Source organism: Stegostoma tigrinum, chromosome 1 (genome assembly GCF_030684315.1).
Source record: "Stegostoma tigrinum isolate sSteTig4 chromosome 1, sSteTig4.hap1, whole genome shotgun sequence".
NCBI classification, from domain to species: Eukaryota; Metazoa; Chordata; class Chondrichthyes; order Orectolobiformes; family Stegostomatidae; genus Stegostoma; species Stegostoma tigrinum.
Window position 1 is genome coordinate 56,309,813 of NC_081354.1, and position 14,198 is coordinate 56,324,010.

Sequence of the window (14,198 nt, forward strand, 5' to 3'; positions counted from 1 at the left end):
TAGGAAATTCAGATGAAACTGAGCACTGAGCAATCAGTAGCAGACATCTCCAATTCTGATGCAACACAGGTCATCAATGAAGCAGCTGAAGATGGCTGGGTCTAGGATACCACTCTGAGGAACACTTTAAGTGATAAAATTGTTTGTCCTCAACAGCTAAAACGATCTTCCTTTGTGCCCTATGTGATTTCAGCCATTGAAAACTTTCCCTGATTCTCATTGACTCCAGATTTTCTTGGGCAATTTGATGCCAGATTCAGTCAAATATGCACTTGATGTCTATGTTGGTCATTGTCGCCTCACATCAGGAATTCAGTTCTTTGGCCTGTCTTTGGAAGAAGGGTTTATGAAGGCCTGAAGTCAAGTGATCTCAACAGAAAACACACTAAAGATTATTCAGCAAGCTATTGATGAGTAAGTGAACTACTGTTGATTCTTTAGAACACTGATGATGATTGAGAATAGGCTAAGAGCAGTGGTTGGTGAGGCTGGGTATATCCAATTTCTTGTGGATCAAACTATCTGGATATTTTTGGGTACAGCTAAGTTGTAGTGCTACTGGCACTTCCGTTTTAACGGCACAGGTCTTCTCCACTACATTTAGGGTCTTCTCAGATTCCTGTAGCCTTTGTTGTCTCTAGTGCACTTAGGTGTTTCTTGTTATCACTTAGAATGAATCAAATATTCTGAAGACTGGCATCTATGATGCTGGAAGCCTCCAGTGATGATTAAAATAGATCATGCACAATGGGTTGCTGGCTGGAAATAATTGTGAGCTCTTCAAAAGTGTGTTTTGCACTTGCACGTTACTGATGGCTATATTTCTTTCCCTCTTATTCCCCAACTGTCCACAAAACTCTTAAACCAGATGAGGCAGAACTCTGATCCGATTCCGTGATAAAAGAACATTTTTTAATATCTTGTGTCGGAGTTTCACCAGATTGTTGCTTCATCTTCAGGTATTCATGATGGTTTTCTGATTTGATACTGATCAAGGAAGGAGCAATACTCCAGTCCATGAAGTTTGCCGTGGAATTCCTTTCTGCTGATGACAAGCCACAATATCTCATGGGTTCCCATTTTAGAATTCAAGTACTCATTGCCACCTGAAACTGGATGATGATTGCCAATTTAACTCGGCAGAAGTTTTCAGCTTTTAAATATCATTCATAATTATCTTGTCTCCTTTTCATATGGGCTGAGAAGCAGCTGTCAATCAAAGTCACTAACCTAGGCTGAGATTTATTCTTTCTACTGTAGCCAAATGACTTGCTGATTCTCAACATAAAAGTGTCTCAGACAATTGCTTCTTTCTGAATATCCCTGTTGCTAACGGTGAAGGATGAATGTTCTCTGGTAATAGCAACAATGTGAGTGTTTCATTCGGATAGATATTGATTTTATTCGATAGAGTAACATTCAAGATTGCATAAATGTAAAACGAGGCCGATAATTTACATTTTTTTATTTCGATTCAAGGAGTAAAGAATAAGAATGGAGAATGAAATAAAATTGGCATCCAATTCAATATTAATTATTTTACAGTCTTTCATTAAGTCATGGACTACCCCAAAGTACCTGCCAAATGTTGATTAAAGTGAATTAGGCATAACAGAATTTTTTAAAAATGACCATCCATTGAAAAGTCTAATCCCTGTGGAGTCATTACCCTGATAACAGGTCTATTCTGAGCTGATACTTATCTAGTGATAAAATGTTTTGTATCATCATGGTTGTTGATCTCTTACATACTGTCTGTAAGTGTACAAAATATTGTGTAAAAATGATAAATTATTGTGTTACTCCCAGAAAAAAATGAAGAGGTAGAATGGAAATCTCCAGTTGGGGGGCTACCTGTGGATTTGTGATTTGTTCTGGCAGCTCAACCAGTTTACTTAGATGAGGCTTGAGGTGAAAATTTGATTTAGCTTGCACAACATGTGGTCAAGCTCACACGTCAAAAGTTAGCAGAAGATGGCTAGTGAACAAAGAACTCTATGCTAGAAAAAATCAGAAGTGGAAAGAACAGGAACAAGGGAATAAAATCCACAATGCCACTCCTGGCTTACAATATAAAAAAAACTTTCACAATACATTTCAAAATGAATAAAGAACAGAGGCTTCACATCCTATTACAACACTAGTCTCATTCTAAATGTAACTTAGGATGTGCAATGTGTCCGGAAGAGTCAGACATCATAGCTTTCCAAAACCAAAAGAATTTATAAGTCACTGATGTGGTAAATTAGTGGCATTAAGCACATATACCTACATTGTGAAGTGTTAGAACTGCTTTTTCAAATGTACTCATTAACAAAAGTAGCAATGGTATTCTTGTACAATAGGTTTCTTGGCAGGTTAAACTTAATAAAATATTATGCAGATATATTTTTGAAAGATGAAAACCACATATAATTGAAATAGTGCACATTATTATTGTAGTATGTGTAGAATGACTCATCTATGTACCACTAGATTCTAGAAGTTACATGATGTTCTTTACCATTTGGCCTTCCATCTAAGCATGGCTAATATGCAAATCAGGTTCTACTTATTAAACTGGTGGTTACCTGATTGGTCCTTAATGTAACAGGACTTATGCAAGCTTCAAATGTTTTCTTGTGTTTCTGACAGTGTCATACATGATGCAGAGATTGATGGTCATGCAAGATCTGTGGTAGCCAGTGCTGCCTCTTTAAAGTTTAGCCATTGCACTTCAAACACATACATCTGTTAACTGGCAACTTAATCTGTGAGCCCAGCACAGAAAGCTTTTTTGGACCAAATTGTTCTTAGGGAAGAATTGTTCTCTGCTCGGTGCTGACACACTTATTTAGTACCTTTTTTTAAGAAAAAGTCTAATCATTTAAAATATGAAGTAAACTATTGCGCAAGGTTGTCTTTATGGCTTTGAGACTCTAGTGAGAGAAAAAAAATACTTCTGTTCTAATTACAAAGGTGTCCTTCATTTAAAGTCTCTCGCTTGAAGCTTTCTTATTATAGGTTTTGGATCTCTTTCCAGTAACATAAAACCTATCAAGGAGCATTTTGATACTACCCTGTGAGAGAGTTAAAATGCAAGTTCCAAAGTTATAAATAATTTCTTATTCTTTAAAAACAAATGCTTTCCTAAAAGATAATTTACTTTCATTTTTGAACACCTTTCTTCAATTAGTTTCCATTGAATAATTATATTTGAAAAACAATACAATCCAAAAAAACAGAATTGAGATTTTTTGGAAAAATTCACATGGAGGGGACCAAGTTGAGATTCCAGTAATGATTTGATATAAATTCAACTTTACTTCCCTATGCAACTTTTTTATTTCCTTCCTATTACGTAATTGGCAAGTCAAGGTGGCAACAAATGCTGGAGTTCGATTCACATGGGATAATAAGTTTTTTCTAGAATTGCTAATCTCTGACTCAAGAAGGTAGGTGTCAATGTATTGTTTCATTCCACGAAGAACACAGCTAACTCCATATAATTTTTGTTTAATATTTCCACACATAAAGATACAAGTGGGATATCACAAGAAGATTTTAGAAAGCTAGGAATGAGGAATGGCAAGATTACTTTTCAAAGTAAATGAAAACTTCCATCGGAACTTCAGGAAGTCTTTTGAAGAAGTAATGAAGAGGATTGATAAGGGCAGAGCGGTGGATTGTGACCTATATGGGCTTCAGTAAGGTGTTTGACACGTTTCCTCATGGTAGACTGGTTAGCAAGGTTAGGTTACATGTAATCCAGGGAGCGCTAACCATTTGCGTATAGAAGCGGCTCAAAGGTAGAAGAGAGAGGTTGGTAATGGAGGGTTGCTCTTCAAACTGGAGGCCTATGACCAACAGTGTGCCACAAGGATTGGTGCTGGGTCCACTGCTTTTCATCATTTATACAAATGATTTGGATGTGAACATAGGAGGTATAGTTAGTAAGTTTGCAGATGACACCAAAACTGGAAGTGTAGTGGACAGCTAAAAAGGTTACCTTATAGTACAACGGGATCTTGATCAGAAGGGCCAATGGGCCAAGGAGTGGCAGATGGAATTTAATTTAGATAAATGTGAGGTGCTGCATTTTGGAAAGGCAAATCAGGGCAGGACTTATACACTTAATGGTGAAGCGGTGGGGAGTGTTGCTGAACAAAGAGACCTTGGAGTGCAGGATCATAATTCCTTGAAGGTGAAGATGCAGGTAGGTTGGAGAGCGAAGAAGGTGTTTGATATGCGTGTGCATTCAGTATAGGAGTTGGGATGGGATGACATGTAGTGGCTGTACAAATATTGGTTAGGCCATGTCTGGAGTGCTGCGTGCAGTTCTGGTCTCCCAGTCATAGGAAGGGTGTTGTGAAACTTGAAAGGGTTCAGAAAAGATTTATGAGGATGTTGGCAAGGTTTAAGCTATAGGGAGAGGTTGAATAGGCTGGGACTATTTTCCCTGGAGCATCAGAGGCTGAAGGGGGACCTTATAGAGGTTTATAAAATCATGAGGGGCACGGATAGGGTAAATAGGCAAGGTCTTTTTCCCAGGATGGGGGGCCCAAAACTAGAGGGCATAGGCTAAGGTGAGAGGTGAAAGATATAAAAGGGACCTAAGGGGCACCTTTTCACGTGGGTGGTGCATGCATGGAATGAGCTGCCACAGGAAGTGGTGCAGGCTGGTACAATTACAACATTTAAAAGGCAGCTGGATGGGTAAATGAATAGGAAGCATTTAGAGGAACATGGGCCAAATGCTGGCAAATGGGACTAGACTTGTTTTGGGTATTTGGTTCGCATGAATGAGTTGGACCGAAGGGTCTGTTTCCATGTTGTATATCTCTATGACTCTTTCAGTCTGATATTTTACCTTTCTTCACATATTTCTCTGACTAGCAATGTATTGGGACCCTGTTTGATCTTGTCAAATTTCTAATACTTTGCACCAACAGAATTCAAGGTTCAAAGAGCGAAAAGTTTGAGAGATGTGCATATATCAAGCCCATTATTAGGAAAAATTAAATTCTAACAAGGTGTTAGAATCTGCTGAAATAGGCACTCCTAACATCATGAGCACGTGAATTTCCCTTAGCAGAGGAAAGTAGTTGCTATCAGTTACTTCCAATTTGTTCAGAATTTGTGATGTCACGTTGTGACAAAAACATAATTCAAAAATGGTCACTTCTGTCAGACTGAGGTATGCAACACTGTGCATATCAATGATTGACAACTGCTCTGTGACTAGCAGTGACATTACTGCTTGTTTGACAACTTAAGGTAGCAGTCTTCTTTTTAGAGAAAGATATATTTCCACACTGTGTACATTGTTTGTCCCAATTTTTGTCACTGTTTTTAATATTGGTTTTCTCTCTCTTCGAATCATTCATCCTGCTCAGCTGGAGATAACAGATGGTTAACAAGCTACCAAACATCAACTCTGTTGTTTGGTTCTTTGTAAAGACTTAACAAATGCACTAAAATAAAAACAGGTTCACTGTCATAAAACATTGACAGTTTTTTGCTGACTGATCAACAATGTTACGCTTAAACCCCCATTTTCAACATTTGCAGTTTTACTTTAGTTTTATAAGTTAATTATCCTCGCTAATTAGCTTCATTGAGCATCCACAACTATGACTAACACCTTGGCAAACACCATTAAGAAACTTGTTTCACATGCTGACATTTTTTATAACCAGGTTAGAAACTCTACTAGTTTATAATGGCACAGGTAGTGCCTAAGCAAGCAATCTGTATGCAGGTGGCTAATGTTTTTCTCGGCCTGTACATTCAGTTCCATTTACCAACATCTCATTACATTCTCTATGGACAGCATCGTCCTCCTCCACCCACTGTCCACAGAAATGTAAATTGACAAAACATCATCCTCACCAACTATCATGGCTGATCTCCTATTAACACAACGCACTTCATTACATCACTGCATTTTGGAGCAGGAGCAATGCAATGCTCCTACTAAGTGACTCTTTGCACAGAGGCAAACACCTATTGCATCTCAAGCACCCGTACAGGATACATTTTGTAGCTGTTAACTTGATTTCTTAGCACTCACTAACTCTGAATTTACTTTCAGCCCCTTGGTATAGCTAGCTTGCATTGCCTTTTACTTAGCACAGAAAGGCAGGCAGTTTGTCATGTTGGGCCACACTGAGAAGTCAATTTAAGTGGGCATGTTGCTGTACATAACTACACTACATCAATGTCTCACTGACAACCTACATGGCAAACACACTGCATGTGCTTCAACAACTGGCCACATCTGAAAGTCAAAGGGGACCAGTCCTTTTTCAGTTCAAACAGGACTATGATCAGTCAGGGTGTCTCAACACAGTCAGCCAAGACACTCACGTGATTAGAGTTGACAAACAGTGCAACCCACAGAACTCGTTTGGTCTCTCCATGCTCTCGGATCATTGAGAATTTGAATATCCTCAGTCCTGCAGTTCAAGTCTAACCAGGCTGGGGATTACAGGGTGCTGTGGAGCTGGGCCATGCTCATTTGAGGCTGTCCTCATGAGTCGGTCTGGTGGTTAGGACACAGTCAGACCTGGGAATTTAACAGGAACAGTCATCAGTCTTTACACGTGTAATCGATGGATTGGTGAGCAAAGTGGGAAACTCAAGTCTGGAATGGTCTATCTTATGCTGTGACACTAAGGGACTAATGAGAGTGAAGGGGTGCCTGGGCAGAACCTATTATATCATGGGAGAGCACACGGTACTGTAGGAGTTGGAGGGGTTTGCAAGTCACCACCAGCCTGGCTTCAATGGAAGGACAGTTGATGACTACTGTGGGCATGTGAACATGGTAAGCCATGGGTTCCAGGGGAAAATTGATGCTATTTCGAATCAAATAAAAATGCTGTAAGGGTACATGGGGACCCTGAAAGCTGATGGTATTGGTTCAGACAGCAAAATGAAATAGAACATGAATGCTTGGAGCAAATCTTGTTAATCATTCAACAGCACAACTGGATAACATGCGATCTTCAACCAAACTTCAGCTGTGTAATATGCAAACAAAATGGATGCTAAAGCATTCACAGTGGATGGAGTAGGTTTATTTATTTGGGGGTAGCCAGGCATCCATATGTACAGTGAATTTATGTATTTGTCTTGAGACTGCACTTCATGTGCAGCTAATGCATCGACCAACGAGGCACATTACAAAGCTTAGCCTCAACCCGTCATGGCCATTCCATTGCTGGTAATGCGGCAGCAGTACAGTAAAGCTTGGGTTAGAGACAAATAAAAACTGCAGATGCTGGAATCCAAGGTAGACGAACAGGAGGCTGAAAGAACACAGCAGTCTCGGCTTAGAGAATGGACTTCCCCTGGCCAAATCCATCCACTTTGATGACCCTGTCAGCAAAAAGCAGTCTCAGCTTTCCCTTCGGGACCATGTCCTCTGAGAGGCAGTTGTCCAGAATTAAAATCAGCTGCCTCCAGTCAGACTGATGGCAGTTGGTCTGAACTTTGTAGGATTGCTTCAATAGGTAGTGGCACCCTTTTAGACAGGTAAGGTGTACTCCCAGATTGGGTTCCAGGCCACTTTTATGGGTGGTTAAGTGTCTATCTGCTAGTTTAATTTAGACATGAAATGTGCATATAAAGGGCATAAACTCGTTGGAACTGTCAAGAGAACCGTCAAACAGTCAAAATATTAAAATTCCTGCCCTTTCAGTACTTGACAGAAACTGTGGAGCGTTCTTCAAGATTGCTTGCTATTTCACTCCGTTGACACAAGCTTGAGGGCAGTAATTACATGATTAGTGTTACGTGACTGATTTCACAACTTTTTGTCATCACAAGAGGTCCCTGCCATTTCAGTGTTTGATTGATATTTCCAAATGGTGCGAAGCTCTTTGAGTGAGATTATGAAATCCCATAATTCCTTTCATTTCCTTTAAACCCTTACAAAAACAATGACTAGGTTTACTGAGAGCTTTATTTAAGTTGTAAATTTCTCAGTGGGCACTCAACCACTTTATTTCATCTCATCCCAGCATGGGCCTTAAACTTTGCTATTGTGAGTACCAAAGAAGTTGACATAATAGAAAATAAGGATGAAGGATAGTGGGTGGGTGTCAGTTCCATGAATTGCTACTACATCATCATAGGGGCTACAAAGAGCCATGAATGCTGGCTAAAGAGCAAAGCGTACAAGGGATCATCAGCTGGAGGGTTTGAGATGAAAAGGGCTGAGTATGGGAAGCGTATGAAGGGATTGCGGAATGTAAGGGCTGAGGGATTGGGGTTTATTTCATGACTTATTGCTTTTTTTAATAAAAACAATTCAACACAGTGCTCGAGTACATCAGAGACTGCCCTCCACCCAGTCCACCTCCACACCTGGCAGCCTCATGCCTGAATCCAGGGTCACCCAACACGATTCACAGAAAACCCAATCAACCCAGGCCCAGCAACACTGGAGCACATATGCCTCGAATTCAGACCTTCACCTTTCTGGTCAGTTTCATGAGGTCTTTAAGAACCCATTCAGAACTAATGATTAAACCGCTCAAAAGCCTGGTAAAACTGGTTCCTGGTAAAAATGTGTGCTTTACAAAACTTCCAAATGTGTTAAACCACATGATCCCAATTTTCATCAGTAAACAATTTCTCACCCATTTTGTGGAAGAGGCCTGGAACTCATTTAAATGCTTTCTTGAGAAATACATCAGGTGGCCAAAGTTATGTCCAGGTTTGCCACCTGATTTACTTCTGCCAGTCAGCTGTTTTTCATGCATGCAAGTTGAAAAGCTGGGGGTGGTGATTTAAAGAAGTCAATACAAATGTCACCTCTCTTCCTACACAACTCAAGCATGTTAATATCTTCACAATGTAAAGGGCATGATGCATGTATCAATCAGACAGTAGAAACATCGAGGCTATATTTATATTGCTGATTTATTCACTGCACAGCCAAAAGAAGCATGTCTTCTCTCTGCATTTTCTTTCCTACTTAAAAATTTTCATCTCCAAATTTCTTGTATACTGTTCATCAATTCCTTGGCCACCAGTGAAAATATGCTCACTGTAACATTACCTATAGTTATACGCAATGACTAGGTACTGCTATTTGAGGAATCTACACCAGTTATCTTTTCACCCATGCAAGTAAATAATTATTAAGCAACAACGTACAGTATTGCTTACCAAAATAACAATGCTTTATATAACATGTGGGTGTATTATTAAAAATGATAGACAAATATGTACTACATATGCAAGATTTTAACATATTTGTTCACCAAATATGATCGCATTTTTCATAAACTGGTTACCTTTGGTAGGGCATACTTTGGTAACTTCATCTGAATAAACTCGCCTCTCCGGTAGGAGACATAATACTTGGTCCGATTTTCAGAAGTTGCCTTAAAAAATTGTTCAAAATTGTCAGCAACCAGGTAGTCAATATCAGAATGGAAAAATTAAAAGAAGTATAAATATTTACTTGTTATTTAATTAACCACATGAACATTAACATGTATCTAGATCATTGGTAATATTTGGAATGATTTTATTTCTCCCCTGCTTTGATTTTTGTCCAATGGGTTTTCATCCACATTAGAGCCCTCTAGCCATGGGGACAGACAGACAGACACTTGAATCCAACCTGGTCAGTGTCAATATTCTGAGGTTAACTTGCCCTTTGACTTGTCATCCAATTTCTATACAAAATCTTCTATTCTAGGTTGTTGGCCCCTACCCTTAACTGTTGGGATACACAGTATATTATTTTGGTATTTTCTGATGGAACTTAACTGACCAGATCAGACTTTATTCTCATTCAAGAAATCATTCAAGAAGAAAATTCTTCGCAGTCATAAACCCACATAAGATGTTCATGTATAAAACATATTAAAAGAGTATCTAAAATTCACTTTCAATCAAGTATCACATAGCAATTCTTAAAAGGGTAGAAAACTGATACAACGAGAACGTTTTTTAAGCATGAGTGGTTGCATAAATCAAAATACAGTAAAGGAATGTAATGTGGGCAAAGAGTAGGAACAAGAAGTTTTAAAAAATGAAATAATGCATATACAACAGCATGTTTATTATTGAAACTCAGAACTTAAAGCATACAGAGTTGAAATTGGGAAAATAAAAGTATCAACAAAAAGAAGCACTATTCAAGATCAGTGATAATGAGAACTGCAGATGCTGGAGAATCCAAGATAACAAAGTGTGGGGCTGGATGAACACAGCAGGCCAAGCAGCATCTCAGGAGCACAAAAGCTGACGTTTCGGGCCTAACCCTTCATCAGAGAGATCAATTCAGAAAGTGCTAAATCTTAAGTAGATGCCTCAAAAAGACAGAAAGATTACTTTAATATGGAATTTATGGAGCTAAACAGTTTAGATTAAGGTGGGAGAGAAGCCACTGAGGAGAAGACCCAGTGAGTGACAATTAGAATCACTGAGAGGAGTTGGTAGAGTAAGGGCACTTGCAGACAAGCTGACTGATTAATAAATAGGCACACTGCAGTACAGTACCTGATCTATGATTGAGTCTTGGCTGAAAGACAGGCAGGATTGGAAGCTCAACATTTCTGATTATAGGATGTTCAGATCAGATAGAGAGGGGAACTGTGGGGCTACAATACTGATCAAACAATCAATTTATATCTCTAGTGAGAAGGGAAGACCTCTTGGAGTGATCATCAAATGAAAAGGTACGACTCAAGGTGAAAAACACAAAAGTGGGCGAGTATGCTGCTGTTTGTGTCCTATAGGCCCCAGACAAACAGTCAGGGAGCAACAGACATTCAATTATGTAATCAAATTTTAGAGAAGCATAAAAATAATAAAGGTAATAGTCGGGGGTTTTAACTATTCTAGTATTAATTGGGGTAGTTTTATGGTTCAAGATAGGGAAGGGACAGAATTCTTAAACTGCATAGAGGAGAACCTTTTTAACCAGTACATAGAGAGTACCAATAAGAGAGCTAGCAGTTTTAGACTTGATATTCAGAAATGAGCCCAGACAGGTTAAAGACTTATCATTATGGAATGCATTTTGTCTATCATGACTGAGTTAGATTTAGGATAGTTATATAAAAGTATAAGTATGAGACAGAAAGTAAAAGTTCTTAATGGGGAAATGCTAATTTTACAATGGTATGATTCAGCTCAAGTGGACTAGAAGCAGGTACTTGCAGACAAACCATGTCAGGGTAGTGGGAGGCATTCGAGGGGCAAGGAGCAAGAGTATGGGGAAAATATGTTCCTGCAAAAGTAGGACTAAGACTGGAAGATGCTGGATGACAAGGAACATAAATGTTAGGCTTAAGGAAAAAAAGAGAAGCTTATAACAGGTACGAAAGGTTCGATGTGGCAAAGTCCCCAAAGGAGTGTTAAAAAGTGCAGGGAAAGCTTAACGGGCATTAGAAAAGCTAAGCGTGAACATGATAAAACATTGGCAGGTGAAATAAAGGAAAATCTGTAGGGTATTTCAGAAAATATACAAAGAGCAAAGGAATAACTAGGCATAGAGAACGTAGCAGTAATGTGTGTGTGGAGCCAGAAGGCATGGGCACTTCTCACAAGAAGTACTTAGGCTAATCTTCACATTAAAAAAGGATGGTATTATAAAAAATTAACAACGGGTGAGAAGAGGTAATATGAAGTTCAGCAGCCTTAAAAGTGGATAAATTTGCAGGCCTGTTGTGATGTCCCTTGGGCATCAAGTGAAGTACTGCATGTAGTTCTGGTCATCACATTACTAAAAGGATATGATTGCGCCAGAAAGGGTGCAGAGGAGATTTACCACGACGCTGTCTGGGCTGGAGGTCGAGAAACAATTGCATACAAGTGTATAAGATTGTAAGGGGCGAATAGGAAGGCACTTTTTCCATTAGTAGAGGGGTCAGTAAGGCACAGTTATAAAGTAAAGATTGAAGGGTTTAGAGGGGCTTTAAGGAAAAGGTTTTACACTAAGCGATCAGTGGGCATCTAGAACTCGCTGGCTTAAAGGCTGGTGGAGGCAGGAATCCCCTAGCCATTTAAGAAGTAGATGAACACCCGAAATACCATTTCTCAGTGATGACAAACAGCAAAGCTGTGGGCTAAGGGCTGGAAATTACAATGAGAATTGGTAGATACTTGATGACCAGCATGGACATGATGATCTAAAGGGCCTCTTTCTGTCTGTGCTGTAGAAACTCTATGGCTTTATGACCTGAATACTCATTATACAGTGAAATGAAATAGACATAACCAAGAAATATAAATGAATCAGAATAAATGTAATTATGAGGAAAATGAATGAAGTCCATTATTGCTCATTAAATAGCCAGCTCTCTAATCTATCAAAATAGTTGCATAGCTCTTAAAATTGATTTTGAGCTGAAAAACCAAAAACATCAATCGATCATAAAAGACAGCAATTCCACATAGATTGTGGAAACACCGATCATGGCTAACAAATTAACTCCAGGGGAGGATACAACATATTACGTAATAAATGGCACTGATAAATATTTCTTATACAAGTGTTGGAAAAATATTGCAACTAAGTTAAAACTTTTGCATCTTAAAAGAAGAAATCAGTATTGAATAAAGAGTTGGCCGAACCAAGAGCACTGCTAATAGGTGGGACCAAATCATTGTGAGCACCAAAACACTCTCAGATATCAATCCAAGAATCATTCCTGATTGGAATATTTACAAATGATTCAAGTAAAAGTGTTACAGGCCAGTCGATAAAATAATGCAATATGGAGAAGCTTGATGTTTTAATGAAACAAATAAAGATTAATATCAAACAGTGATTAATGATGCTAGCTGTTTAACAAAGTATATTGGTCTTAAAATAATATGTCATTTATAAAAGTTAAATTGTAGCCAATACACTTAACAATTTATACTGAGGCTGAATAGATTTGGATATAATCAAGATAATATTTAGGGAAATTCCAGATTTTATATGTCACTAATCTATGAAGAAAAATTAAAGGGGGAGGCAACAACTTGAGCCGCAAGTGACATCTTGCAGGAGCCAAACCAGATGATTAGTTGGCTTTGTTGATAGGTTGGGAGGTGTAGCTGAGGAACAAGGTGCAGGGACAACACTGTGCAGGGCCGCACATTAACTGCCTTTACATAATTACTCGTTACTCCCCTCTCGACTGATAGAAAGTGTATTGACAGTACATACTCCATTCAGTGGTACCTCAAAATTGTAACTGGAGTTCCTATAAACATTGGATCTATAACTGCATTGTACAATCTTAAATGGATGGACAAACAGCCTATGTAAAAACACAGGAAGTACATGTGCACTGAAAGCACAGAAATATCCATTTCCACTTATACATTTTTGCCTTTTTTTGATGGATTCTATTGAAAACCAGTATTCGAAAGGCTCCTCCACTGGGTTCAGATCCTGGTCATTTAGCTTAAGGGAAGCCTCAGTGTTGCACACTGCTGATCTCAGTGGAGTTCAGGGCTGTGCAACGCCGCTCTCTGAAGAGTTGGTCTGTCTACTGACCAATATGTGTCGGTTTTATTTAAATTCTGTACTTTCTGCAATAATCAATTTACCCAAAGGTGAACACGTCACCTCAATTAAATTTTATTTCAGCTACAAGTAAAGGATGCTTACCCAATCTGTTATAATTGCTGCCTATGCACCTCTTTTATAATGGAGTCTGTGTACTAATAAGTCATGGAGAATTAATTACTATGTGAATTAATTACCTGAATGAAAATGTAGTCATCATTGACGAGTAATGAATTCTGATCTATATTTCCAGAGAAATGAGCTTTTAGTGCTTTCTCAGTGCAGTTCACAAGGTGGCAGGTGACATAAAGAAAGCCTGTGTGAAAAAAGATCCATATGTCTCAATAAATAATCACTGCAGAAAATAAAAGTATGACTGTTGCTTTCAAATTTTAAAACCTGCTGTGAAAAGCAGCAAGAGGACAAAATATTTCAATTCTGCTTCAAAGTCCTATACTCAGATTACTTCATTATAAATGGGCAACAGACTGATTGATTGTTTTTAGAACCTTGTTTCAACCCTTGTGTTTCAGGAAAATGGAGAGATGACCTCGTATTCAGTCAGTGAGAAAGCTTCTGATTGATCTCAGATGATACTATTGGTGGATATATTTCTCGCACATAATACAGAAATGACCAAGTAATTGTTACCCCTGTAATGAGAAGAAATGGGAGTTTGCATTTCACA

The 14,198-nt window shown here is 38.7% G+C and overlaps 1 protein-coding gene across 4 annotated transcripts in view; it reads right to left on the reverse strand.

The window, feature by feature from the left end:
• The window catches only part of sorcs2 (sortilin-related VPS10 domain containing receptor 2), a 569,963-nt gene that overhangs the window by 122,797 nt on the left and 432,968 nt on the right, over positions 1-14,198 (reverse strand). For all 4 annotated transcript variants that reach the window (XM_048531558.2, XM_048531550.2, XM_048531562.2 and 1 more), the window contains 2 exons: positions 13,708-13,826; positions 9,288-9,377 (listed from right to left, as the gene is read on the reverse strand). In XM_048531558.2, the coding sequence (XP_048387515.1) occupies positions 9,288-9,377; positions 13,708-13,826 (209 nt within the window). The remainder of the gene's footprint in view (positions 1-9,287; positions 9,378-13,707; positions 13,827-14,198) is intronic.